The sequence below is a fragment of the Orbicella franksi genome, chromosome 8, assembly GCF_964199315.1.
Source record: "Orbicella franksi chromosome 8, jaOrbFran1.1, whole genome shotgun sequence".
In the NCBI taxonomy this organism is placed as follows: domain Eukaryota; kingdom Metazoa; phylum Cnidaria; class Anthozoa; order Scleractinia; family Merulinidae; genus Orbicella; species Orbicella franksi.
This window is the reverse complement of record NC_138152.1, coordinates 8,332,367-8,360,051: the sequence shown is the minus strand read 5'-3', so window position 1 is coordinate 8,360,051 and position 27,685 is coordinate 8,332,367. Positions and strand designations below refer to the sequence as shown.

Genomic DNA, 27,685 nt, shown 5'->3' with positions numbered 1-27,685 from the left:
TCAGTACTCTTCCATAAAACGTAAACAGGGGTAGGGGAAGGGGCGCTTATTCGAAGAGAGGCGCTTGTTTTAAATTTTGGCCGATAGAAGGGGCTTCCCTCAGCCTAAATTATAAACTGTGTAAACGAAGAATTACAAAAAATAAAGAAGTAAATAGACACAAAGTGGTATTACTTCCCGAAATATTTGCCATATTTTCAAATCTTCCTATTAACCAGAGAGCATTAACGACAAGAGTGTTCTTTTTTTTTTTTAATGCCAGCTAATGTATCCATAGCAACAATCAACTAAAACCAAGGTAAAATCAAGAATTCGTCTCTTTCAATCGTGTGAAATGCAATAGAAAGATTATTTCACTTAAGAATTATTTATCAAGAGAAATGTCTTTTCAGCGACCGACTAATCAAGATTTAGGGGGGAAACAATTAGTCATTGCCACAGTGGCCAAGGTTGCAGGTCGCTGGTACACCACTGAGATGGTAAACAGAGAAAGAGCCGCAGTTTCTTACTTCGATGTTTCTGGACCAGTAACAAGAGTTTAAATACCAGTGAAAGCAGACCTGCCTGGTGACTTTGCTATCAGCCACTGTAGGATGACCACCATATAACCAGCCGGCTGCATCAGTGTTACACCTGGATTTAGGTCGACATGAAGTAGTCATTCTTGTGACCGCGGCTCCCTGGAAACGAAACCAACCATTGAGGTTGTTGTCGCAGAGTGGAGGCGTAGCGCTGTAGGTATTCTTCCGGTCACCACTGGTCAGACTTGAGTAGCTTGCACATTCTACAGCTAGATTTAAAAGTTGACGATTATTCGATCAGTTGATGTAGGTAGAGATTACAGTCTCAATACCTTGGTAAACACTTAAAAGTTTTAAATCTCAGCCAAAGGCAGAATATATTCCTGAATTGGAAAAACCATAAAAGCCGTGTGCATTAAGGAGGATGTTTAGTCAAGAGACTGGATCCTAAGTTAGAGCTGTAATTTCGAAATAAATCATACATGTGTTTTAAACTGAGGTTTGAAATAAATGCCCTTTTAAATGAAGACAAACTGTTCTCGGGTCGTCATTTATTAATATTAGCTTTAATTATGAGTCACTGGTGACACCATATAACTACAAAGCGTGGCAGGATTGAGTTTTAATAAACGTCTGTCTTCATTGACCAGGAACATTTTTCAGCTAAATTGTGGATTTTAAAATTCAGCTATTAAAATGGGTCATTGTTAGTTCTTTTTTTTTGTTTTGCTTTGTTTTGCTTTGTTTTTTAGACAAGTTGGATGACACTAACAGAATAAGTTGCAATCTTGGTCAGAATAAAATAAGACATAAAACCACCTCTTCCCCGGAATCAATGGTGAACTGGCGCTAAACCCAAAACGCACCATTTTTCCACCATTGAAATGGTCTTGATTTTTCATTTAAATTGTCCAAGATTGTAGTTAGAAATCTTTTGCTAATGTCATGCAATATGGCGACGAGGTCACGTGAGATGTAGCCACAGAACCTTTTACAGTTGACTACATTCGTATTCTCGGTATTGACCTGGAACTAGCTTGCAACTGAGGCTAATGCGAGAAGTCTTTTCAAATGCAAATGACAGAAATCTCTCTTTAATGATACTCCGCCGCATGAGCCTCCATTCCAAGCGAGTCCCAGTCCAAAACCGAGAATATGAACATGGCCTATTAAGTTATAGTTTACGCGTCAAGCTCGTTGTTTTTCACTCTCTGTTATTTCGTGCATCGTGCAACGTGCATCAGTTATTACTGTAATAGGACATTTTTCGCTTCGTTAACGCTCCCATTTTCGTTTCTATTTTTTATCTGTAGTTTCTATCATTCTGAATAGCGTCTTCTGCAGTTAACTTTTCAGCTGTTGTTGCCTGTGTGTTGTGTTCATCGTAGTCGCCACCCAAAACTTTCAGGTTTCGTTTTTTTTCCCCGTTATTTCTTGCTCGCTTTCGTTTGATATGAACGTTAATGAAACACTATGAGTTATTCGTGGGGACGTCACTACACTAAATAGTGAGGTTTTCGGAATAAGGGATATTTAGGTAAAATATTAACAAGATACTGAGGATATTCGGGGGGAAATTAATGGGATATGGGATACTTAGGGGGTGTTCACATGATCCTAGGGAGACTTTTAAATATTTAAAAAATACTGGCAGGAGTCTATCCCGGTTCCCTCTTCTGGTTCGGGATTTATTTACATGACAGACCGGTGCGAGTTCACCCCGGCTGCTGTACCGGAGGAGTGACATGTTTATTCCAATACCAGTCTGCGGATCCACTCGGCTATCACCTCTTGAATTCACAGCTTATTTGACAATGTTATGACGCAATTGATCATCAATAACAGGATAGACGCATGAAAAACTGATGTCAATTTGTTAATTACGATACGAAAATTTATTCCCGGGGTCATGTGAACGTGGTTTCATATCCCTTGGATGAATTTTCCTCGATGTTATGGCAGTATAAAGTTCACACTGCCATATAAATAGCTTGAGTAAACACCGTATGACTTTCATCTCGCACTGGGATGAGAGTGGCGCTGGTATCATATAAACACCCACTCAGAACAGATATCTCGGGATAGTAGGAAAATGGCTAATTTTTGAAAGAGTAAATTAACGAGATACGCGACTTCTTGCCAAAAAAAAAAAAGGGGGGGGGGGGGGACATGGGATACTCAGACCCACGGAAACCAACGGAAACCAACAAGAGAAACGAAAAGAGATGCCCTGATTCGCGATTCTCATGACTTATGGCTGCGTCGCAAGCCGAAAATTGAAGGGAAACAAAATACCCGGTCCGGCATACTTGAAAATTTTCATTAATGCGGAATACAAATGGCAACAGTCCAATTTCACGAAAGCTATTGACCTTTGGGAGTAACCGACAGGTTTGTGACGCAATTTGCAAGTTCGATTCATGTTTGTATATCTCTGGACTGTGAGCTGCAGTCGACAGACCTCGACACGGTAATTTAAAGATGAACGTCACTCGGAAAATTCAGGAGTAGGTGTAGTATATTTTTCCTTATGGCACGGTTATATTTTTCAAAGTGAATTTTGTTCCCTCAAATTTTTGCCCATTTGAAGTAACACCAGCCGTCAGTGTAGTCTAGTGTCAGTTTTAACTCAAATATTTTCAGAAAAGCATACAAACATCACTCACGATTCTGTGATTCTGGACAGCAATATATTTAGTCGTCTGTCTCACTGCGCAGAAATCAGTTAAGCAAAGCTAATCATGCACAGTTCGTAGTCATTAGAATTTCTTGATGTTCCGGGAGACGTATTCGTTTAGGCATTATTACAAAAAAACGATTTTTCTGATTAAGTTGACCTTTTCGTAAGCAAATGATATGAAAAACAAATTATGATGCGAGAGTAATAGCCGCTAAAAAGGCATAGTGACATATAGAAGCTACTTAGGTCCCGGTCGCGAAGACATTTGGACTAAACTTGGGAAACTGAACAACACAAGGCAACGCAGGGAATACGTTAGCAGCTTGTGAACTATGCTGGTTTCAAGGTCATTTTTTTCTTTTACCAAATGTTTCCCGGTCTTTAATCGCCCTGTAGCACAAGTCTTAGTTATATAAACCACATTTTAGGCGCGTGCCGTGGTGGCACACAACACTTTGATCTGTTACTGACTAAATATAAAGATTGACACCGAGTATGTTGCTCACAGTTGTGCAAACTCTTTTGTTTAATTTTTTGGACGGGAAAAATTTTCCAGTCTCAAAACAAACAAAACAGAAAACCACAATCAAAACAGCAAATCGGAAGAACAAGAAGAATCAGAGACGTTTGTTATTCTTTCCGTATACTTTAACAGTTTGCAGAGATTTTTAATCCGCTACCATGCGACTCTTCATCATCGCAGTATTCTCATTTATGTTTGCGGTTTTTACAGTGCGTGGCGCGAAACTCACAAACACCACGCCGGTTGATTCCGCTAAAACTGGCGGCCAAATCATCTTGTGTAATCATTACGCCGGCCAGGACCCTAAAGCTAGCGAAGCCTTCAAAAAACTGGACGAGAAGCTAGAAGCGATTCTCAAACTGCTGCAAGGTGGCGCGCCTTCTTCCAATACAGGTTAGAAAACATCAGGGAATATTTATTCAGGCCCGACTTAGCATTGCCGAATGAAGAGATGAATTCTAGGTGCGGTCTGTTTGCTTATAGTCTCCTTTGAGATGAAACGGGTACCTTTCAAGCAAAAATAATGTTAAAAAAACTTAACACGTAATTGGAATATATCGCCCCTTCTATATGGCCTTCTATTGCTTTAAGATTTTGCCTATAAATTACAGTAAATAATTGTTTCTTAAATTTATCTCTACACAATTCTCCTGGCCGTTCTTGAATTGAGTACACTTAAACTTCTCGACAGTGTTTTAATACGTTTTATGGAGCTTTTAGGCTGGCCGCTTTACTTACACATGGCTCAAAAAAAATTAAGTGAAGGATTTAAAATCCATGTGGCTGATATTTTTTCTCTCTTTTAGCTTCGACGTGCAAGGAACTTTATGACAAGAAGTTGTAAGTTCAGCTTAATGAAATGTTGGCAGACTCACGACTTTGTCTCTCTCAGGAACAAATCTAATTTGTTACAATCGCCAGATACGTGAGCTTTTGTTCTCAGCTTTAACAGGGAAAAAGGTGTAGCCTATACTACTGGTCTTAGTCAATGTATTTAAGATGTCACATAATGCGACAGGAAAAATTGTAGATAGCTAGCCTAACAAAAAAGTGAGTCTCCGTGTTTCTTTACCGAATTAAATTACCATGCTTACAGAGAAGACCAGAAAGCCTCGACTCAAAGATTAATTATTGATTACTAACGAAGTAGCAGTCGCCGGGCTAAAATTAATGCGCTCATCGTATTGAAGATATGTAAGCTACTTCTTCCTTGGTATAATACTAGAAATGGGAGCACGATATGAGAGATGAACAGGCGTACGGAATTTCTAAATGCGAGAAGAGTACATGTGAAAGCTTAGCTGGGTTTTGATCTTTGGTACATCTTGGGGTGTTCAGGCTCGAAAGATCCACCGCAGGAGCTTTCGCGGTACCTTTTAGGATCAAGGTACCTCTTAGGGGCTCTTTTCAAAATTTCCGACGAGCACCCCCGTCCTTTTGTATGGGAGTCCCCCCGGGGGGACATACACGCACTCGCAGGTGCCACGTGTACACTTCTCTAGGATACATGGCTGTGAAAGAGCTTCAAACGTGAAACAAAGACAGGTTGTGGCTATCAAACCGCTGCTCCAGACTGATAAGATTTTCTAATACTTTATCAGGGGCAACGTAAACAAAGCCTACATACTGAAAGTAGGATCTGTGAAGATTCCTGTGTATTGCCACATGGCCGGTGTCGGTCTTGGAGTTTGCGGAGGAGGCGGATGGACCTTGGTCGTGAAGATCGATGGCACAAAGGTATAATTACTCAGTATAACAACCGTTTCTTTCTTTTTTTCTATTTTTTTTTAAAGTAGTGTTGATTAGAACTGTTAGTTTTCTTTCATCGCTCACCCAAGTGTAGTTTTGTATGAAGAGATCACTTACAATCACAATACTCTTGAAAGGCGTAAGACAGATCAAAGGCTAATTTCTCCCCAAATATATAACGAGAAGAAGTGTAAGTAGGTTATAGGAGTATATTAGCCGATCACGCACCGGTTCAAAGTTCAAAAGGCTTGATGTTATGATCACATTCTTCCATTTCTTTTATTCACATCGAGAATTAGAGTTAAATTAAAACAAAATCTATTAGATCGAGATATTTTTAAGACATTGTCAGTAGTTCGAATAACATGCGACTGCTTTTGAACGGCTTGTTGAGACTAACTACTGAGTAATAAGCTTTGCATTGCTGTAACTGTATAAAAGGGTATTTTTCTGTTTTTATTTCCAGAAAACGTTTCATTTCAATTCCAAACTCTGGAGCAACAGGAACGAGTTTAATCTCCCAGGAGGGAAGACTGGGCTTGATTCACTGGAGACCAAGCTGCCAACCTACTGGCACACACCTTTCTCCAAGATCTGTCTGGGTATGAAGATTGGCCACCAGACCAAGTTCACTGTCATCAACGTGCACGCCAACTCTCTGTACTCACTGATCGCTGACGGGCATTACCGCAGCACCTCACTGGGTCGTAACGCGTGGAAGACTTTAATTGGTTCCCAGGCCTCCTTGCAGCTCAACTGCAACAAAGAAGGTTTCAATGCTGTATGCAACTCTGGCTCTTCCAGAGCAAGAATTGGTTTTGTTGGGAACAACGGAAACGCTTGCGACAGCTGCGACTCCAGAATCGGATTTGGTACAGCAGGATATCCGGATGATAACGACACGTGTGGTAACGTAGCGAAACACACAGCAGATAATGGAGACAAATTCATCAAAACCATGGGCTACATCCTCGTTCAGTAACACACAGCTAGACCTGGCGACAGAAGCTTCGGTAAATAACACCACAAATTTCCCTCGTTGGGCAAAATAGAAACTGTTGATTTTTGGTAGTCAGGGAAAGTTTAATACATCGAAAATCAAAGATTTGTAGAACTGATATCGAAATAAAAATGCTCTTGCAAGACCAAAGGCTGATTATTTTCCATGGGTAACAACATCTTTTTCGAGGGATCAAAAAGCACTATGGCCTTCAGAGTAGAAATGCCGATCATACCTGGACACAAAAAACGATTACATATATCATTTTTCCTCTTTGTGAAAAACAAAAAATGTCAACCAAAAGATAATCGCTTCGTTCCATCTCCACATCCCTTCTCGTTACCGACTTTCTTTCCCAAAGCATTTTGGTAATCTGTCACTTGTTCGGACCTTGACCCTTGGGCGTTACCTCCTGTTTCGATGACCGCGCAAAGCTTGTCACTATTTAGCATGGGTGGTATTCAGTGACGTCAAGTAACTGTGTTATGCAATAAGGTCAATTTCCTAGTCTCATTTCTCTTTATTAGGCTCTCAGAAACCCTGAGCTTAGCTAGGCTGAGAAAGGAAGGTAAAAAAAAGCCGGGGGACGAATGAGAATTGGGACCCAAGTTTGTCGTGTGCAAAGGACGTTTGAAGAATTTGGGGTTGAACAACAAGTTATTTCTCCTCAAGTATTTGTGTTTTTATACATCCTCAAAATCATTCTACCTCATTTTTCAGACAAAGTCATTCCTTATTTTCTGCTCTTCACACTAGTCATTGCTAACACTACGCCAGTATTAGTTTTCCAAATATTTGTAAGCTTTGTAGGAAACTTTAGACACAGATACTAGAAGGCTCGAAATTCTAAAAGGGACAAGGACAAGTATTTTAGAAGAAAATCTTGACATACATTTTTAAAAACACTGTATTCGCGCCAACGCTATTTCGGAGAAGTCAGCATAGTTAAAATTGTGGCCCTCAAATACTGCAACCCTTGCTGAAATATTTTGATCACTTGGTTTACGCTGTTAGATGCTCTCATACCCGCGTTATTTAACAAACTGTGCAAATGTTTAGTTTTCAGGTATATGTACGAGCCAGTTATGTTGTATAAAAAATTCCCTAACGAAGAGACGTAAAGAAAGTTTTAAAACTACGAATTCAGAGCAGTGCTGCTCACTAGCTTAGCTTTAACAAAAGCGTCAAGGAAGTACTTTTAAAACACTTTTCCTAAAACAAAACAAAACAAAACAAAACAAAACAAAACAAAAAAACACCGAGACAGGAAAGAGTTTTGCGTAGAGTGTTTTCGTATTCCAAATTTTGACTCGATTGGTTAACTATCGTGACCGCAAAAGTTTGCGTGACCCTTCCAATAGTAGTCGGAAACACTAGTCACGCAAACTTTTGAAATAACGCTAGCTAACTGTTGATTCGGTGACTCTATTGTGGGCTGTAGCTCACTGCAAAGCTGAAGTCAACGAACGATGGCTGAAGAGCCTTTTAGCGTTAAACATGTGCACGACAATGTCTATATGTTTCGGGAAAACTTCTATGACTCGCCGAATCAAGCCAACATTTGGCTGGTTCAGGGCTCGACCGCTGATTTAGTGATCGACACGGGAATCGGTCTATGGGATCTGCCAGGCTTTCTCAAACAACAAGGCCTGATCGGAGACAAACATGTAACAGCAGTCGCCACTCACATCCATTTTGACCATTCTGGAGGATTGCATCAGTTTGAGAACTTTGCCATCCACAGTCTTGAGGCGAACGCTATTCGCCAAGGAGACAATTACGAAACTGTCTCGATTTTCACTAGCTGTTTAGCAGAGATCTCCGTGCCCCCTTACGACGGATGGAATACTCGCGACTACAGGGTAAAATCAGCCGAGCCAAAAAACGTTTTGGAGGAAGACGATGTCTTTGATCTTGGAGACAGAAAATTGCGCGTGCTACATTTCCCAGGCCAGACCAATGGGAGCATTGGCTTGATCGATGAACAAGTCAGGATTTTATTCACTGGGGACACAATGTACGACCACCCTTGTATCATCGACTGGTTACCTCACAGCAATATAACCGCCTATAAACAGACCTGCAGAAGACTTCAAGAACTGTCCAGCCAAGTGGATCATGTCTTCCCAGGGCATATGGACCCTTTTGACGGGAAAAGACTCCAGTCACTAGCGACAGATTACATCTCCAAAGCTGGGGCTTGCCATAAGATTTCCTCGACTTTGTTAAGAGGCATAGCCACTATGGTGTTGAAAGCAAAGTATTCTGGTAATGTCGCTGCCAAGTGCTGTTATCACGCCTGTTGCTGCTGTTGCTGTTTGATATAAATTACACAGACCTTGTTATCACAGCATCTGTAGTATTTCCAGCCAGGATGCCACATACTTTAAACATGTGATTCAGATCATATCCCAGGGTGGGGAGGGGGGGGGGGGGCGGGGGAAGGGGGGAGAGACTCTCATATAAGAAGGACAGGGGAGCTTGGTAGAAATTTTGAAAAGAACCCCTAAGAGGTGTCAATTCCCTCAGGCTGTTTTGTAAGCGTGCTTGAATTTTTTTCACTCCAGAGGGGTACTGACTTTTTTTTGCTCAGCACCCTAGAGGGTACTGTGAAAGCTCCTGCTATGGGGCCTTTTGAGGCTGAACACTTTAGGAGCTACCAAATCTGCCATTTTAAACCCTAAAAGGTACGACGACAACCGTCTTCCTCTAAAACTCTAATGTATATGATAGCCTAGTTCAACCATATTTTAATTACTGAAGTGTTGTCTCGGGCAACTGTCAGGCAGTGGTCTCTCTGAAAAGCTTCAGAAGCTCCAAAATTGTGCAGCCCATATTTTAATATGTGCCAATTATGACTCTAATATTGATTAATTGTTCCAGGCACTGAGTTGACACAGCTTCTGTTATGATGTGCAAAACTCTATATGGGATGACCTCTGAGTATGACAATCTAGATTTGAGTTGCGAAACGATATAACATCGTAGTGATTAAGGAATACTGAAAATAGATTGGCTCTTCTGCAGCCCCGCAACAATATTATTATTTGAAGAAGAGTTTCTCTTACAGCAGAGCCAGGTTGTGGAACAGCCTATCCAGTGACCTTCGTGTAGCAACATCTTTACATTACATCTTTACATTTTAACTTAACATACATCACCACAGGTTTGAATGAATTTTAACACGGCATCCTTGTAAAGCAGTTTTAGTAGGTAGTTTAGGTTAGTTAGTTTAGTTAAGGATAATTAGTTGATCTTTTGTTATTTTATAATCTTAATTGCTGATTAGGATTTACCGTGTATAAATAAAGTTACCATTACAATTACCATTATGAGCACCCGAATAGGATTATATCTCCTATATATACACTGAGTAGATCATTTGTCTTTTCAGGGGGGGGGGGGGGGGGGTGATTTAAAGAAAGAAATTCTTCAAGCATGAACTCTTACCAAAAATAATTCATGCACGTTTAGCAGTGAGCCCAAACAAGATGTGTTACGGCCACATGTTACACGAAGAGAAAATCATGCGAACACATCCCAAGAAAAAAAAAAATGTAAAAAAAAAAAAGAAAAAAAAATAGTAAGACAGTGCTTGTACCAAATCACTTGCACTCCCCCTCAAAAGTTAAATTAGTTACAATTACCACAAGAGCATCCATGGTCAATGATGTACAGCAAGAACTGTTTCATGGTCTGGCAGCTTCATGTACAGTCTCACATGGCAAGACACATAAAGAGACATAGTAAGGGACATTATTAGGGACCTAATGGTCTATTATATTTTATACATGTGATTCAGATTATATTTTGTATAAATATTTTTTCGTTTCTAAACACTATTAGGGTGCATTCCTTTGGGGTGATCATGTTAATTGGGCTGACAAGGAGGCTAAATTCGTAGTCTGAAATGTCACTCAGTCCTCTCATGCCCTCAGCATTTACCTCGCGTTAGAGACGGAGATGATGCTTAGGACAGAAGATGACTGACATTTCTGGTTAGCCAAATTCACAGTCTCACTTTTCTTTACCAGGCTCTTTGTGGTTGCTAAGGTTCATAAAGGGAGAAACAATACTGGTTGAAAAATACCAGAGAAAGACCAAAGATACGTCAAAGTCAGTAGAAATCTTGTCCATATACAAGAACTAAAATTATAGGTAAGATATTCTCTGTTTTCAGTGTTAGTGAGTTTACGTGAGTTTACATTCAATAAATTAAGAAATGTGTATAAAAATTATTTTTCTCAAGACTGTCTTTCCAATAACTTTTTTTCTGTAATTTGAGTTCAGCCAAACTTGGGATGCAGCTTATCTGCAAGTGCGGCTTATCCGCCGGTTTTACGATGTTTAAGGAATCATCTTTACCTTAATCATTTAGAGGATTTTGGTGTTAAACCAACTTACAATGCCTGATCCTTGACTGTCTTCTTAAGCATTTGCTTTTTGATATGCCACCACTGAAATGAACTCTATGAATCTATGAATGAACATACTTTACCTTAATCCTCTGCAAATTAATCATAATACTTTTGTATCTTTAGTAAACTCTTTCTAAATTGGACACCCTTAAGAACAGCTCTAGCTGTTTGCCTTTGGGAGGTGTTACTTTAGAGAGTGTCCGCTGAGAAAAAAGCTAGTGAAGTAATTAAGGTCTAGTTCTTGACAAGTGAGATAGCCATGTCTGCGTTTGGGAGGTGTGTGGCCCAGCCACCCTGCAAGGGGTGTTATGAATGTCCTCTGTTTGAATATCAGACCTTTTTGTGTGTCACTGTTTTGGAAGGTCCTTGCATTGCTGCCGGAATTTTAATACAAAAATGATTTTGTTTGTCATCATTTTCTCAGCCTCCATGTTGCTGTTTCAATGTCATGTTGTGCTGTTGCCATTTTACTCTATCAGGGCTTCAGCTGTCAACCTTACAGTGGTGTCAGCTTTGAGAGCGTTGAGCACATAGATGTTTCTCAGGTTTCATATCATGACAGTATTGGTTTTCTGTACAAATCTAATGTATACACAGATGAATGGAAAGCTGAGACTCAGTGGAGGCCAGTGTCACTGAGTTATTCTTTCATATTGTTAGAGTACTGTATTTTGCATTATCTAAGGAGCTTTATACAGGGAGTCCCCACCTCAAGATAAGGTCCAAACCTTTAACCTTTTATTTGCCATTTTTGACAGAAAAAGTAACCATTTTATTTAATATCATACCTACAGTAGAAATGCTGTATCTGGTGTCTTATACCCCTGAATTGGAATAACCAATTAAACACACTTTTATGAATGTATCTCAATGCTTGAGATATTTTGAAAGCATAAATTAAATGCCTAAATGATAGTTTTCCTACCACATTCTATACTTTGACTCGCTAAATCTCTACCTTCTCATATCCTGACCAGCCTCCAGCCTAAAAAAGTTGCCCCTTTGGGCCTTTGAGCAGGGTCTCCTCATATAGTCCACTGTTAAGAGGGTACCCCCCTACCATAGGAAGTCATTACATTGGAGGACATGTTGCAAAGACGTGAAGCAGAGACAAGACCCTCCCGTGTATGGACCTAGGAGGGTGCAGGGGGGAGTGCCCCCTCCCCCTTGGGATGACATTCGACTTTCTAATATAACTGGTGTTCTGCAATTTAAAAAAAATAAAAAAAAAAAAAAAACTTTTCCTTAGTGGTACACCCTCAACCCTAAGAAAAACCCTGGATCTGCCGCTGCACAGAACATCACATCGGATTATCGACATAACATTAACAAGCTTACCTTATATTTGGGGATTTTCCTTTTATACTTCAATAAACTGATCGATTCTGAGCTTCAACACTAGTATTGACGATGACAACCATGATGTAAGCTCAAATCTTGCCTCATTAATTTTGACTTGCACTGAAGGCATGATTCATTCTCAATAACGCTCTTACTTTGGATCTTCCAGTAGACATTATCGTCTGTCTTGATCTTCCAGAACATACCAGACGTTAATTTTCAAAGCAGATTGCAGGAATATTTAGGAAGAAAACGCACGCCCTCAAGAAGGTTCTATCCAACCCAAAGTTGATCAACGCGTGGACTCCACAGCGCGCCAAATTTTGCCGCGTTCTCACACCTTTCAATCATGTAAAAGACACTGAAATGTCCACATTATTTACGGAGGGCTAGTCATCTCAGACAACAAACTCAGCCCTACGCGCCATATACGCGGTTCATATTGTTGCTTGTACAACGTAGACTTATGGAATAATTGTGTAATATTTTAGCACACTGCCCAATCCCGGCTCTCTTTTTCTGTACCCCCCCCCCCCGGAATTTTAGGTCACGTTGTACTCACATTTGTTTGTTTACAAAATTTCACGCAAACTTTTTCGGACAGCATTCTGATCATGTATCATGGGCTATGTAACTAAAAGCGACGCTGAAGAGCGAGAAAACGATGGCTGAACAACCTTTCAGCGTTAAAAAAGTTCACGACAGTGTGTACAGGTGTCGGGAGAAGTTCTTCGAGTCGATGAATCAAGCCAACATTTGGCTGGTTCAGGGCTCGACCGCTGATTTAGTGATCGACACGGGAATCGGTCTATGGGATCTGCCAGGCTTTCTCAAACAACAAGGCCTGATCGGAGACAAACCTGTAACAGCAGTCGCCACTCACATCCATTTTGACCATTCTGGAGGATTGCATCAGTTTGAGAACTTTGCCATCCACAGCCTTGAGGCGAACGCTATTCGCCAAGGAGACAATTACGAAACTGTCACGATTTTCATCAGTAAATCAGAGATCTCCGTGCCCCCTTACGACGGATGGAGCATTTACGACTACAAAGTGAAATCAGCCGAGCCTAGTAAACTCTTAGAGGAAGGCGATGTATTTGATCTTGGAGACCGAAAATTGCGCGTGCTACATTTTCCGGGCCACTCTCGTGGAAGTGTTGGATTGATCGATGAACGAGCGAGGATTTTATTCACCGGTGATACCATGTACGGAGGCCCTCTCCTCGACTGGTTACCTTACAGCGATATCCCCTCGTATGTACAGACCTGCAGAAGGCTTCAAGATCTTTCCAGCCAAGTGGATTACGTCTTCCCGGGTCACTATGCCTCTTTTGACGGGAACAGACTCTGGGCATTAGCATCAGACTACATCTCCGGAATGGGACCTTGCTATAAGATTGCCTCCATTTTCAAGAAAGCATTTTCTATTATGGTGTTTAAAGCAAAGCACTCTGGTAATATTCCTGCTAAGTGCTGTTATAACGCCTGTTGCTGCTGTTGCTGCTTCGTATAAATTACACAAACCTTGCTGGCAGAACAGATCTAGTGTTTGTAAATTATATTTCTGGTCAGCATGATTCATAATTATATATCAGTTCTACTTCTTATAAACTGGAAGAGTTTTCATTGGCTAATGGCCACCATGGTATATTTCATAAATTTATAAACAATAGCCTCCATTTGCTGCGAAAATATGCTCAGATATTTTTCCAGACATCTGAGAAATGGACAGTTTTCCGAGAACAAAGCTCAAGTAAAACTGTGAGCTTCAAGGAGCAGATGTCCAGGGACAAATATCTAACAGGGGCGTAGCCAGCCATTTTTGCCATTTAAGCTCAAATTGTATAGCATAAGTTGTATATCAAATTTTGCTCACGTCCCCCACCCCCCCTCCCCCCCCCAAAAAACAGTCAACTAATTTTTGTCTGCAAAACTATTTCAAAGGCCTGCTTTGTTAATAACCTTTCAGCATTTTTTTATGCATAAGATTGAAAGTCATTATTCTGTTTCTCAAAATAGAACATTGATATAGCAGTGATTTGCTATTGAATAGTAAGAAGAAGAAAATATGGCCTTTTGGCTACTAAAAAAAATATTTACAGAAATTCTGAAGCCGGTGCCTAGCTACGTCCCTTTCTGAGCGAATGTTTGAAGTTAATTAGAGGCTATTATGTTAATTATTTGCAACACACAATATCTGAAAATCGGGGAGTTTCACTTGGATATTCCCCAGTTTTAGCAGGGGTATACTCAGTTACTTGGACAATAAGAGCAATTATACTATGCTCTACAAATATGGTATGCAAATGCAAAATAATTTTCTATAGTTTTGGTGTGTTTGTAGATATAACATTTCACTCGCACTTGTTGGAAATGATGATTATAGGTGCCTCGTTGGCTGTCTATCGCATACAACTGGTCTAAAAGCGTCATGTGACCAAATATTCCCAAATTGAAACTGGGGAATGTCCAAGAATATTCCCCAATTTTCAAAACTGCATGCGTTGCGAAAAATGTATGAAGGATAATAAACACAATAACCTCCATTTGACTTTGAAAATATGCTCGCATATTTGTCCTTGCACACTGTCTGTTCCTCGAAGCTCACAGTTTCCCTTGAGCTACGCTCTCGGAAAACTGTTCGCTTCTCAGAACAGAAAATGTCCATGGACAAATATCCAAGCATATTTTCGTGCCAAATGGAGGCTATTGTTTATATATCCAACACATGCTCATGGAATAATATTGCTTTAAATATACATAAATCAAATATATCCCATGCCTTAAAGAACACAGCCAATCAGTTGTATATTGTGCAGTTTACACAGCTTTAAAAGTAAGTTCCCTAATCCCCAATACACACTACAGTCCAAATTTTTTTCCTACCAAGAGCCTCGTCTGCAGCAAGCTGCTGGATCTTACTGTGATGGAGTACATAGGGAGGCCCCACCTAGACTATGAGCCCCCTCCCCACCCCTCTCTTTTTTTTAGCTTGTCAAGCGTGATGCGAAAGAATGAGGGGGAGAAATAATGGTGATTTTGAAAGAACAATATCATTGAAAGAAACTCCCCATGGTGAGTCTCCCTATGGGTTCCAGGGCTTTAAGTTGAAAACTTTAAAAATGGAATGAGCTGCCTCTCCATATTTTGTATAAGTGGATCTGTTGCATTAATGATTCCAAATGTTATCATCTTTTTCCTTAAAAGAAAAATAATACTATTAACCCTTAGATAGGCATTTGAAGCTGTCATACAGTCAAATGCAGAACTCAAAATTTATTTAATATGGGTGAAAATGTTTTGATGGTGTCCAGGGTAAAATTTTCAACCTTCTAACAATAATTATGTAGGTTTTAAAGAGGTAATCTGATATATCAAACACTATTTTGTACTTAAAGCTGTAAAAATGTGAGTGAAAATTAAATATGAAAACTCAGGTTAAAAAAATATTCTCATTCTGCAGTCTGCATAGACTGCATTTTGGTGTAACCACTCCCACTCTCCCACCTTCCATCACACCCCTCCCCCCTGCTCTCCTGTCCCCATCTCCTCCATTTTATGCCTGCTACAAGGGCTAGCTACAGTAATAATGATTTTACAGTGAAACCTGTATCAAGCGGACCCCTTATTAAGTGGACACCCTCTATTAACTGGACACCAGCTTGAGTCCGAATTATTTTTCCCACATTTACTGTCAAATAAACCTGCGTTCAGCAGACAACTCCTTAAGCAGACTCAAACACCAATATTAAGCCATTTTGTTGCCCAAAACCTGCAATAAGCAGACACCCAAGGGCTTTTTAGTTTTAAAAGCTCAGCTCAGACTCCTTTAACATTGTTCAGTGATGTTGTTTTAAAGCTAAGTAGATTAGTCCAGATTGATGCATTGAATGACTGGGCATTGTGCTATGAGCAGTAGATTTGATCTCACACTGTGCTGCACTGTGTTATAAACAGGTTAATGATTAACTATCATTGCACAATATATTAGAACCTGTTTAGAGCAGACACCCTGTATTAAGCAGACACTAGTGAGTGTCCCAAGGGTGTTCGCTAAATACAGGTTTCACTGTTCTTTCTAAAGACGGGTGTTCTTCAAAATCTTAAGTATCATTCTCTACACTTTAGATAGAAAAATGGTGTGATAGGCAAGGAAAAGACAAATATCAAGCAATTATTTCATTTCATTACCCCATGCTATAGTCCACAACTTTACTGCTTTATACAAATACTTTTGAGAAATCTCAGACTGATTTGTTATTGTAACTATTAGTAATCATCTTTGATTGCATGATGAAGACAAGGATCTCAAAAAACTGGAGTCAATTTGCATTTTCAGTACTCACTACATCTTGAGAGAAATGCATTTACAGTGTTCTGCCTTTTACTTATTATTTTACCATCCCAACTTTATATACAAGTCACTAAAGTTTCACCAATCAAGAACACAAATTTCTGTCATCTCTGAATGGAGCAACAGAACTAAGTTTCCTTAGTTTTTTTTTCAAAAGAAAAAGAAATAATATTTGATGCCCTGCTGGGTTATTTGTTTACATTTTTGTATACATGTATGTGTAGTGCAAAACATACAGTTCTATACAAATTTAACTACTAAAACTTCACTATTAAGAACAGTTCGCTTTCATAACCTCATAGGAACAAACAATGCCATATCATAGCTTTTCCTTTTAACGAGTTCTTCTTTCACTTAAACAACAGCACACTTGATCTTTTTCATCTTCTTTTCCAGAACAGCCAGTGGAGTAGTATAGGATTGATGATTGTAAAAGCAAAGAAAGCTACTTTAGACCAAAATCCAACTGTATTCGTGTCCACATTCCTCTCAAGGTCCCTAACACGGCGATTCAGTTGCTGTATCTGAAGGATGAACTTCCGTATGTCAGACACATCATTTCCCATGTAATGTCCAACATCATTGTCACTATCTAAGGGTGCACCTTCTTCTATGACTTCAAGACCAACAGCAATGCTACCAAAAGAAAACAGGAGAAAAAAATGTGAAAAATGTGATAGCACAAAAGGCTGGTTTTCATTACTGACGGAGTTGAAGTCAGAGTTGTAATCAGAAGAACAGAGAGATATCATATAGTGAAAATCAAACTGACGGAGTTAGAAGCTGACAACAATTCTGCTTAAATGACCCCAGCAGGACGCTCATGACCTAGTGAAAACTACAACATCGGTCAAACCAGGTGAAGTGTACCCATCAAGATTACTTTTAAAAATTGATTATTTGAATACATGTATCTGTTGGCCGTATTCTTGAAAGACTGGCAGGTTCATTATTCATTAAAAAAATAATCAATTCATTATCGCACTCTTGAAATGATTACCTGGTTCAATATTCAAATAATCAGTTCATTAATGTACATGTACTCTTGAGGAGTACACTTCACTTGGGTTGACTGTAACTCTCATAGAGCCTGTGTATAAAGGTGTATACATGGGTACTGATTACGGGTAGCCTGTGACGCACTTCATGTAGCAATACAATGTAGGAGGATGCCATCCAAGGAAACTAGCAATAGTGCTAAGCCACCTGCGCTAGTGGACATACTTCACTGCACCATTTGTGTGCATGAAAATTGTAGGTGTAACTTGGCATTGCATGGACATGTATCATTTTACTCAAAGAGGAAAGTGACGAGGAGGTAATAAAAGTGGATATATTGATGTATACTAGTAACAATCTACGATGCTCCAAAGTACTGTCATACATGTGTATCATCCTTGCTTCTAGCCATGGCCTTTACAAGTAACTAACAGTCCTTCAAAACAATGCCACCCAACAAAAATTTACCCACAGCACTACCTTACAAGCCTCACAGTTTTTTTAAACTCCAGTACCTTCCTTCCCAGGCCACCCAGAGGCAACATCACTGATTCCACATTTGTATAGAAGCAACAAAGAATGTGAATGTGAAGACAGATTTATATGAAAACATGACAAAAATTGAATTGAGCCTACATGTAACAAGCATTTAGCCATGATATTTTGATAGCAATAGTCCTGTTAAGTAACCAAGGCAAATATAATATTGAACATTGAATGGAAATGTTTCATTTTTAGACGAGAACAAAATCACATGGAGCCCTGGCCAGGGACACGGTGTTGTGTTCTTTTACAAGACACTTAACTCTCACAGTGCCTGTCTCCACCCAGGAGTATAAATGGGTACCAGCAAATTGTTGGGGAAACCTAACAATTTGCGGGGGAGTGACCTGCGATGGACTAGCATCCCGTCCAGGGGGAGTAGAAATACTCCTAGCCGCTTCATGCTACAGAAACTGGGATAAGCTCTGGCAGCTATGAGCCATCGCCTTCAAGGCTTCACACTGCCAACTATATATACAGTCACAGTTGCCAGGATGTTTAAAACACGAAATGGCAAAATGAAAAAGTGTCACAACGGTTAGCCTAAATTTAGCACCTTGGTTAGCCTAGAACAAGCACCCCTGTTAGCCTGAATAGTGCTCAGGTTAGCCTAAATATCACTGTCTTGAAGGTGGCTAGCTCTCAATAACTGTACGGGTGAACTGTATCTTACATTGATACATGTAAGCGCCATTTTGCCATTTCACCATTTCGTGTTTAAACATGCCCCGGTTAGCACATAATTACATTACACAAATAACTTTTGTTAGTAAATGTATGCTGCCAATAACAGGTTGTGGGCCTGTTTCCTTGACATTGACCTAGCATGAAAATCATGCTATGCACACTTAATAAAATAGTCATGGTCAGAATGGTTCTATTTATGGTTTCCAAACCATCACTTGAATAGGTGTATTTCTACTCTCCAATGGATGGGATACCAGTCTAATATATGGTTACTACTGTAATTTATTTGTTGGATTACACACATAATTTTTTTCGCTGGCCTTTGGTACTAGTGCCAATTGTACACTTGGGCGAAAACAGACACTGACATGGGAGAAAAGTGTCTTGCACAGTAAAAAAATTACAATGAACCCAGTAGGTAGACCTCTAACTAAGGCTCCATTCAACCTACATTGTATGCCAGAGAAATTTGAAAACACTGTACATGATGACAACATGTAGCTTTATCTCTAAGGTTAGGCTTAAGTTTCTACACTGATCTGTCACAAAAATGGAGCTTTTTTTAAAAAAGCTCTTCAAACCAGTGGAATTTGAAAACACCAACTTTGCATTTTAGTGTGGATTGAATACATTTTGAAAACAGAGCTTTTTGAAAACGCTGATGCCACAATAATCATGGAATTTCCCTGCCCTGGAAGTTTTTTTTCAAACACAAATCCAAAATGACTGGTGACTGTTGCATTTTTAACTTTCTCAGGTGTAGATTTACATTCCATCAAGTGAGATTTATCATGTTTATAAACATTAGGGTGCTGAGACTGCACAGTATGGACTGGAAATCATCTTTAAGTATGTAGTTTTTAAGCCAAGGTTTGGGCTATTTCTTCTAACAAAAGGCACAATCACTAATAACTGAATATTGCATACACTGTTTACACCATACAGTATTGTGTAGTTACTTCTTAATACAGCGTAAGTGTTGTGCCTGCATTGGGAACAAAATTGTGGTCTAAAATTATACCCTTATCAATTGAAAATTCTGTTTTATCCAACTGCAGCGACACTGCAACATGACATGTAGCTGATGCAGCAACTCCCGGCATAGTCAATCGATATTGGAAATCAATCGATTCAATCAATACCAATTGATATCAATCGCTGATTGCTCTTGATTGATATCTGCAATCAATAACAATCAAACTCACATAAAATTCTTTTATCAATTGGTATCAATTGACAAAAATCGCTAACAATTGCCAATTGCTCTCAGTTGATATCTGCAATCAATAACAATTGAACTCACATAATTTTTTTTTTTTTTATCAATTGGTATCAATTGACAAAAAGCGCTAACAATCGCCAATTGCTCTCAATACACCGATTCCAGAAAAAACCGGAAGTTGCACCGAAACGAGGCTTAATAGCCCTTGCGGTAATTAAAGCAACATGGCGAACGAAGAAGAAAGGGCAATCTCTCTTCTGATGATATTCCCGGCGTCAGTGTGAGTGAAGAACATTGAAAAATTGACACTCAGCCAATCAAAATTCTGGCTTGAAAGTTGCTGTAACGAACCCAAGTAGCTGGCAGGTGGTGCGCGTTGAGATCGTCGAGCGTCAACCGCACAATGTGGAACAATTGGACAGGCTTTACTTGATCAGCGTTTATTAAGGTCGACTTGCCCAAATATTATACATATGCGGTGAAAACTACAGAGTAGATTACAATACATAATTAAAAGAGAGCTAAACTTTACAAGATCTACAAAGGCGTGGTAAAAGGAAAAACGAAAAGGTGAATATAAACGAGTAGAGCTTACGTCCGGTACTGCATTAAAGGTTGAAAAAAGAAAAGGTAACTCCAATGCTCCGATGGTACTCCAATCACCTCTTTCTCCTATGACAACGTAACTTCCACTGGCTAAAGTTAAAAGTGGCGTTCCTTATCATGTGGCAAACGAAGGGCGTTCAACGGTGGAACGTCGCCAAACAGGAAGCATATGGCTAACAGGTGTTCTATCCAAGAAAAGAGAATTGACTGATAATTGAAAGGAAACTAAGGTAATTAAAAAAGGCGACCACCATGGCCTAAACAAAACTGGCAAAGACTTATCTCCTAATGATCTAAATAAAGGACTATTTATGACAGTTTATATACCGTTCGTGACAGTTGCCGTATAAATCAAAGGGGCAAAATAAAGGAACTTTTAGACGGGTATGTTTTCCATCCTTCGATTGTCTCGATCTCCAATATGCGCAAAAACAACCTGTTCTCACCATTTTTATTGCCTAAAAGAACTTTGTTCATGGTCGGTTTAGGAAAAAGGATCTGAATGAAATGAAAATTGTAAAAGTTTACGACCCTGACCCGAAGAATGCTTTACTAAAGCTACAGCAAGAAATCGAAAGAACATACGGAAGTAAATTTAAAAATTGTGTCGGATATCGGGAACATTGCAACAAAACACTTTAAAAAATTTCCTACGGCTGATTCATTTTTCACTGACGACTTCAGTCTTCTCAAGTTTGAGAACATCCAATCTCTCCTCATAAATTAACAATCGGTGTTAGAGAATAAAGGGAAATCCTTTTAAAAGTTCAAAAGATGCTAATCAGAGTATCAAACAAGACCACGATCTGCTCGCCAAGAATGGTATAAGCAAGGGTTCGGTACAGTGACAGCATCATTGCGTTACAGGGTAGGACGTAATCACAAAGCTGATTCATCACTCAAATCATCAATAAAATTATCAGTGACGTGTACTACAGTGTAACAAAGACTATCAGTCACATGCCTTGAAAGATGGCCTAGAAAACTAGCAACTAGTAATGAACAAGTACACTGAAATAATGCATCAACAGGGATCGACGAAGGTGCAAGTAACAAAATGCTTTTTTTTGTTCAAGAGAAAAGGGAAATTTTGGGGGCCTCCTCAGGGTCCCCCAGCTGGACTGAGGTTACAGACCCAAGTAAGGGCAATCTCCATGAAATAATTTAAGCTAGGAATGTCATTGTTATGGATAGTGAGACCCTGAAAGATTGCCTTACAAAATCAATGTGCAAAATGTTTGACACTGGTTTAAAAGTAAACAAGAGTCATATAAACTTCAGTTTATGATGTACAATGTACAACAACTACTCTTTGTTGTGAACAGACTTTGGGATGTCCTGGCTATAAATTGAAAGTAACTGCGAATTTTTAATGAGCAAAATGCCTTGGACATAGAATGGTGGAAGGAGATGCTAAAGAATATTCAACAATTTATGATAAATATATTATATATGAATTGGCTTACCTAATGCTTAGAGATGGCCTTACACGATGTGATTATTGCTAAAGCCAGAATAAACAATGTATATCAAAGGTCCAAAAAGTTTGTCCAGCATCTAATATGAGAGAATTCAGCTACTTCCAGTTTTTCTCTGGTGATGAATATTTGAATAAATATTTCAAAATAGTTCAAAACAATTGGGAATCTATAAGATCATACAATGTAGGAAATTCTCAATGAGGTCAAATTCAATTGCACTTTTATGTTATTAGCAAAATTATACACCAGCTCTACCATGTGTCCTTCTATGTTACACCCTGTGCCAGAAAATAGAACATGAAGCCACATAATGCACAATTTAGGTACAGTGGAAGTCACCAAATATTTAATTACCACTGATGAACAATATCATGTACTCTGTTTAAAGTCACTACCAAATGACAAATAAACATCAGATAACTTTTTTCTGCCAGTTTACAAGCAAATAGCTCACTATCCAGGGTTGATTAACAACTCTACACAACGTTAGTGGAGTTATTCCATCAAATACATGCCATCCATTTATTCTCCTAATAGCCATTTCAGCTTGTATTCTTACATTTGCAGTTCTGGTTCATGGTTGGAAAACAGTCTTCCTTAGAAAATTGGTATTAAAATTATAGTCAGTTCTGATTTAGTTGGTTGCATAGAATGGATGAAGATTATAACCTTCCTGCTTGCCAGTACAAGTTCACTTTTGGATGTCCAGGTCCTGTTATCTCTCTGCAGTCTATTCTGCACCTTATGTTTTCAAATTCAGCCTAGGAAAACTTCAGGTAAATAATTAATGGGCTGGCTCCCCAAAATCAAGTACAGGGAATTGGCCCATGCAATAATTTATCTGACACTACTAGTTCTGAAACATTAAACCTAAAAGCCAGATCTTGCTGAAATATTAAACGAGTAAAAATATTCAAAATTCATCAATGGCTGTATTTAAATCACTAATGTCCTTCCACATTCAACATTGTTTTTGGAAAACTTTTTTTGTTTACCTCAGAGGCATGAAAACTGATTAATTCCTAAGTTGATTGAAGCTGATGGATATTCATATGCCAGACTCAGATGCATCACATATTTTGCTCTACACAGAGATTCCTCATCAACTTTTGCCCAAGGGAAAGCCGAGGGTATGGCTCCCAGTTTCAAAAAGTGTACTCAGTTTAAAATCACTTGGCAAGAAGTGCTCGGAACAACAAAAATTATTTACTACCGAGGTAAAATAGATATCTCCCCTTTGCATAAGTATTTCCCACTTTTTTCTTCTTTGTTTACCTGGCTAGCTTGTCCGAAGGAAACTCAGTCGTGGAAATGATACATCAGGTCGGTTTTTGCTTTGATTGTTAGAGTTTGCAGCCGCACAACACTTGTGTTCAACTCTTTTCCTTTTCTTTACCACATTTGCTCCAGACAAGTAGCTCTAACCTACATACATTCGAATTTTTTCATTCTTCCCCAGCATTTCGTCCGCCATTTTGAAAGCTCGAGGGCTATTAAGCCTCGCTTGTGTGCAACTTCCGGTTTTTTTCTGGAATTGGTATATTGATATCTGTAATCGATAACAATCGAACTCACATAAAATTTTTTTATCAATTGCCATCAATTGACAAAAATCGCTAACAATCGATAATTCCAATCTTCAGGAATATAGATATTTATCAATTGAAAAAAGCAAAAAAATTGAAATCACTAGAACACTGACTGTTGTTTATTTTGCTTCATCTAAATGCCCATTCTTTTCTCTCTCTCTTTTTTTTGTAAATTTATTTCCATAATTACAGCAATTACAATAATTAATTATTCTTTTTTCAACAATTAAGTTACAGAGGAACAAATAAAGTTTGGTTTACAGAAGTTAACAATGACACCATATTGAATTAATTAAGAAAAAAGATTTTGTCAATTCTTATTACATATATACTTATTTAACTCAACGATTTTCCTTAACAATAGCGTCGTCTACTTTAATTATTAGTTGAAATTGTTTCATCAAAAATCTTCCATTTTGCTTTACACAAATTTGTCTTATTCGATTTGAAATATATGTGTTTTTTAGTTTCATATTTACTTACCAAAATTCTTATAAAGTGGCTCAAGGAAGGTAATGTTTCTCCACATCGACAAGTCCACAAGAAAGATTTTCAAAAAAAAATTATGACATAATTATAATAAATACACAGTAGATCCATCTCCTCCTCAAAAGACCCAACAATAACATTGCAATATCTAAGCGAGAGGCTTCTGCAACTCTTGATTTTACTCAAAGTTGTTTCATTAACCTCATGCCAAAAAGAATTTGAAAAAGAACAACCAAACAAAATACGGGATACGGTTTCTGTTACATGCAGCTGATGACAGAAAGTGCAGTTTGGATTAAAAACGTATCCTATTTTACAAAGACAGTCATTAGTATAGAGAACAGAATTCAACACTTTGTACTGAAAGGAGCGTAGATATAGTTCATTAGCAACCCTCACTGGCAGACGAAATGCCTATGAAACTGGCTTGTAACCAAGGCTAAATTCTATCTTTAGCTTGACCAATTTGCTTGGCTTTTCCAATTTTTGTTTTATGGGAAAACATTAATAGTCATGACATTTAAATGTCAATGCTACAATGAGACTGGAGGGTTTTACACTGCCACTCTGGCCTGAGCTTCTTCTGGTGTTGTAAACTAACAAAGAAAGACGTAAAGCGCAAAATATTTCTTTTAGTTTTTCCTGTTCTGATTATGTTGTTGATAATTGTAAAAGATATGCCGCCTAAGAAGATAACTTGACTCAATAAAACCATTCCTGACAAATTTTGTCAATTATTTTATCAGTGTAACTTCCAAAAGGACAAAATTAATTCTAATGACAATTGATACCAATCAATTAATCAATCGTCATCGATTACTATTGGCAATCGATAACAATTGATTTCACAACTTCTTCTCTTCATACATGTACATGTAGATTTTGATCAACTGCTATTGGCAATCAATATCAATCTCCAATTGATATTGATTGTTATTGATTATTGGTTTACCGATTGACTATGCCTGAAGCAAATGTCCTGAAACCAAGATTTTTTTTAACACTTAATTAACTTACCATTAACCAATAACCAATGATCGCGAAGAAATTTGATCAAGTCAAATATTACATGCAGATGAACTTATGAAGACTATTATTATTTGTTTTGTTATCCAAAAATTAAGTCATCAAATAGTTTTAAAAATCAAAACCAGAACACTAGTCAACGACATATGACTAAAAGGTCCTAAATTCTGTCCTTTAAACATAAGCTTACCTTTCATCGGCGATGTCTCTAGTAATGTTGGCCCTCCGATCATGATTGCCACGACCAGCAGCTGCAGAGGGCGAACCCGGATTTGTTCTCGTTTGAGGATAATAAGCTGACTTGGTGTCATCGACAGTCAAAGTTCGAGGTGGAGTTATCATGCTACTCAAGGAATTCACAGCCACCACTTCATCCCGTAAGTCTCTTGGAATGTTGCTGTTTTTTGGCGAAGATGTGCCAATTTCGATTCTGTCAGGAATGGCCATATCGCCCGGGTTTGTCTTGACATTAGAGTGAGATTCTTCGTCATCTCCTGGTATGGTGATCTTCTGTGGGATTCTCATTCTTAGAGAGAGATCATCATCGACCCTGGCGTCGGGAAAATCAAACGACAACGGTGTATTTGCAGGTAACTCGCCCGCCATACCCGCCACTTTGTCAAGTTGAAACGGATCCTGAGACCGCGATTTATGTGAGCAGCAGGTAACGAAAATACTCATTACCAGTTTTTTTCGGAATTTTTTTCGCCGTTAGCCTGCCTGCCGCGCTGCGAAATGGTATCCATGGTATCCGGATTGAGTGATCCGGGCTCTAACCTGTAGTTGTGTTCGCGGGCAAGACATTTTACGCTCCCAGTGCCTCTTTTCCTCCCCTGAATGTTACCGGTACCTGTTTCGCCTCCAGTCGAGTTCGCTCCCCTGATCTCATAATATACTTTCTATTTCAAGTTCGCCTTCACCTTCAATGAGTCCGAGCTCGCCTGGGTGCAAAACCTCCAGCTACCCTCCACCCAGGAGTAGTGAAATGGTCTGTACCGATGAATTTTATGCTGGGGGAGGAGAGGAACCCTGCGATCAACTAGCATCCCATCCAGATGTAGAAAGGAGTAACAATATTCCACCACCGCAGGCTCTTTTTTTCTTTTATACTTTTTCCCTCTGAGGAACTCTTTGCCCTCTGAGCAACTTCGATTGTAACAATTCTGAGAACTCGGAGCAGCTTTCAGTGTTTAGTTTATTTTAACGATACTCTATCGTTTTCCGACGTTTATCCAAGGTATCCTGAAGGCGCGCGGCCATCCCCCTTCGCCATTAATCGTTCACTTACCACTGACTTTTGGATAGCCTGGCACCTAGTTGTGTTTCGGTTGTGAGCTAAATAGTAGACCGTGCATGAATAATTACTGGATACTAGTTTGCTTACTGCTACCCTATGTGTGTACAATCTCTTTAAATTTTTCATTCAAGAATGTGTGGAATCTTCCCACATTCTGACTTTTACACACTTATGAAACAGCAGTGTCTTGTTTATATCGATCTTTCACGAGAAAAAAACCGTTTGTTAAGTTAACAGCACTAATTGTTTAGGGACCAGTCATGATTTACCGCCTGGGGTGGATAGGAGGATTTTCAGCTAAAGCATGGGCTCCTGGCTAAATACAGTAACATTTAGCCGATCCCCCCCTCCCCCCGTTTTAAATGTTATTTTATTGAAGTGATCCCCTTCATAACTATTGATAAATTTCGTAACTTTCCATGTTTTCGCACACATATTCACCTTTTGACGTGTATATTAAGTGCTTTTTACGTACATATGCAAGAAATATTTTACTTAATGTCAGTCAGTCCCGATCCGCGTCTTTTGCTAGTCTGGATCCCGATATCTGATGTCAGTTGACATAACAGCACTGGGGCAGGTACAGGATTTTAGAGCACGGGGTCTGAGATACGGACAGTGCTCACCTGTAGGGAGGTTCGGGGGCATCCTCTTCCGCAAGATTCAGTTAACATTGAGGTCCTCAGAAATGGGATTTCTGGCATTCTGAGGCCAAGTCAGCGTGTTAAAATGTCTCATTTCTTTTAAAATTTGAGTTCGACCGAACCCTCCAATCCCCCCCCCCCCTCCCTAGATCCGCGCCAGCGCGATCTAACTATCCCAAGTGCTTGGAAACTGAAAAGTTGACTTTTTAGACTGCCAAATAGCCGTTTACCAAGTCCGTATGGGCATGTAACATTTAGCGGTAATTCGGCCATCTGATCCCCCAAAATCCCTTACCCCCGCCCCCAAGGCGATAAATAATGACCGGTCCTTTATCTAGGCATTTTTTTAAGCAAAGGAACGTTTAAGATCCTCATTCTTCTGCCGTCGGCAAAATTCATGAAGTCTGCTTTTTAGAAACGAGAAGAAATCTGGGGCGAGTCCATGCTATTTCGCAGTCGCTTGTGAGATGGTCACGCGGGACATTATGGCTGCTCATCTTTTGTTGTCCCCCA

The 27,685-nt window shown here is 39.2% G+C and overlaps 4 protein-coding genes and 1 pseudogene across 4 annotated transcripts; 3 read left to right on the top strand and 2 right to left on the bottom strand.

The window, feature by feature from the left end:
- Positions 1–403: 403 nt before the first annotated feature.
- On the bottom strand, positions 404–10,195 carry LOC145495564 (pancreatic secretory granule membrane major glycoprotein GP2-like). The gene is made up of 2 exons (XM_081475207.1): positions 10,121–10,195; positions 404–790 (listed from the first exon to the last, which is right to left on the bottom strand). Exons 1-2 carry the CDS (start codon positions 10,164–10,166, stop codon positions 426–428), a joined length of 411 nt encoding a protein of 136 aa, XP_081331333.1. The 5' UTR covers positions 10,167–10,195; the 3' UTR covers positions 404–425.
- LOC145495540 (putative skeletal organic matrix protein 5) lies at positions 1,062–6,462 on the top strand. Its single transcript, XM_081475181.1, has 4 exons — positions 1,062–4,117; positions 4,531–4,564; positions 5,326–5,461; positions 5,940–6,462. The coding sequence occupies exons 1-4, from the start codon at positions 3,883–3,885 to the stop codon at positions 6,453–6,455; spliced, it is 921 nt and encodes a 306-aa protein (XP_081331307.1). The 5' UTR covers positions 1,062–3,882; the 3' UTR covers positions 6,456–6,462.
- Positions 7,923–8,884, top strand: LOC145495547 (acyl-coenzyme A thioesterase MBLAC2 pseudogene; annotated as a pseudogene).
- A 2,666-nt stretch (positions 10,196–12,861) lies between the features above and the next one.
- LOC145495548 (acyl-coenzyme A thioesterase MBLAC2-like) lies at positions 12,862–14,120 on the top strand. The gene has a single exon (XM_081475188.1). It carries the CDS (start codon positions 12,897–12,899, stop codon positions 13,746–13,748), a length of 852 nt encoding a protein of 283 aa, XP_081331314.1. The 5' UTR covers positions 12,862–12,896; the 3' UTR covers positions 13,749–14,120.
- Positions 14,121–14,125: 5 nt separating this feature from the next.
- On the bottom strand, positions 14,126–26,859 carry LOC145495552 (uncharacterized). The gene is made up of 2 exons (XM_081475190.1): positions 25,422–26,859; positions 14,126–17,225 (listed from the first exon to the last, which is right to left on the bottom strand). Exons 1-2 carry the CDS (start codon positions 25,910–25,912, stop codon positions 16,970–16,972), a joined length of 747 nt encoding a protein of 248 aa, XP_081331316.1. The 5' UTR covers positions 25,913–26,859; the 3' UTR covers positions 14,126–16,969.
- Between the last annotated feature and the right edge of the window lie 826 nt (positions 26,860–27,685).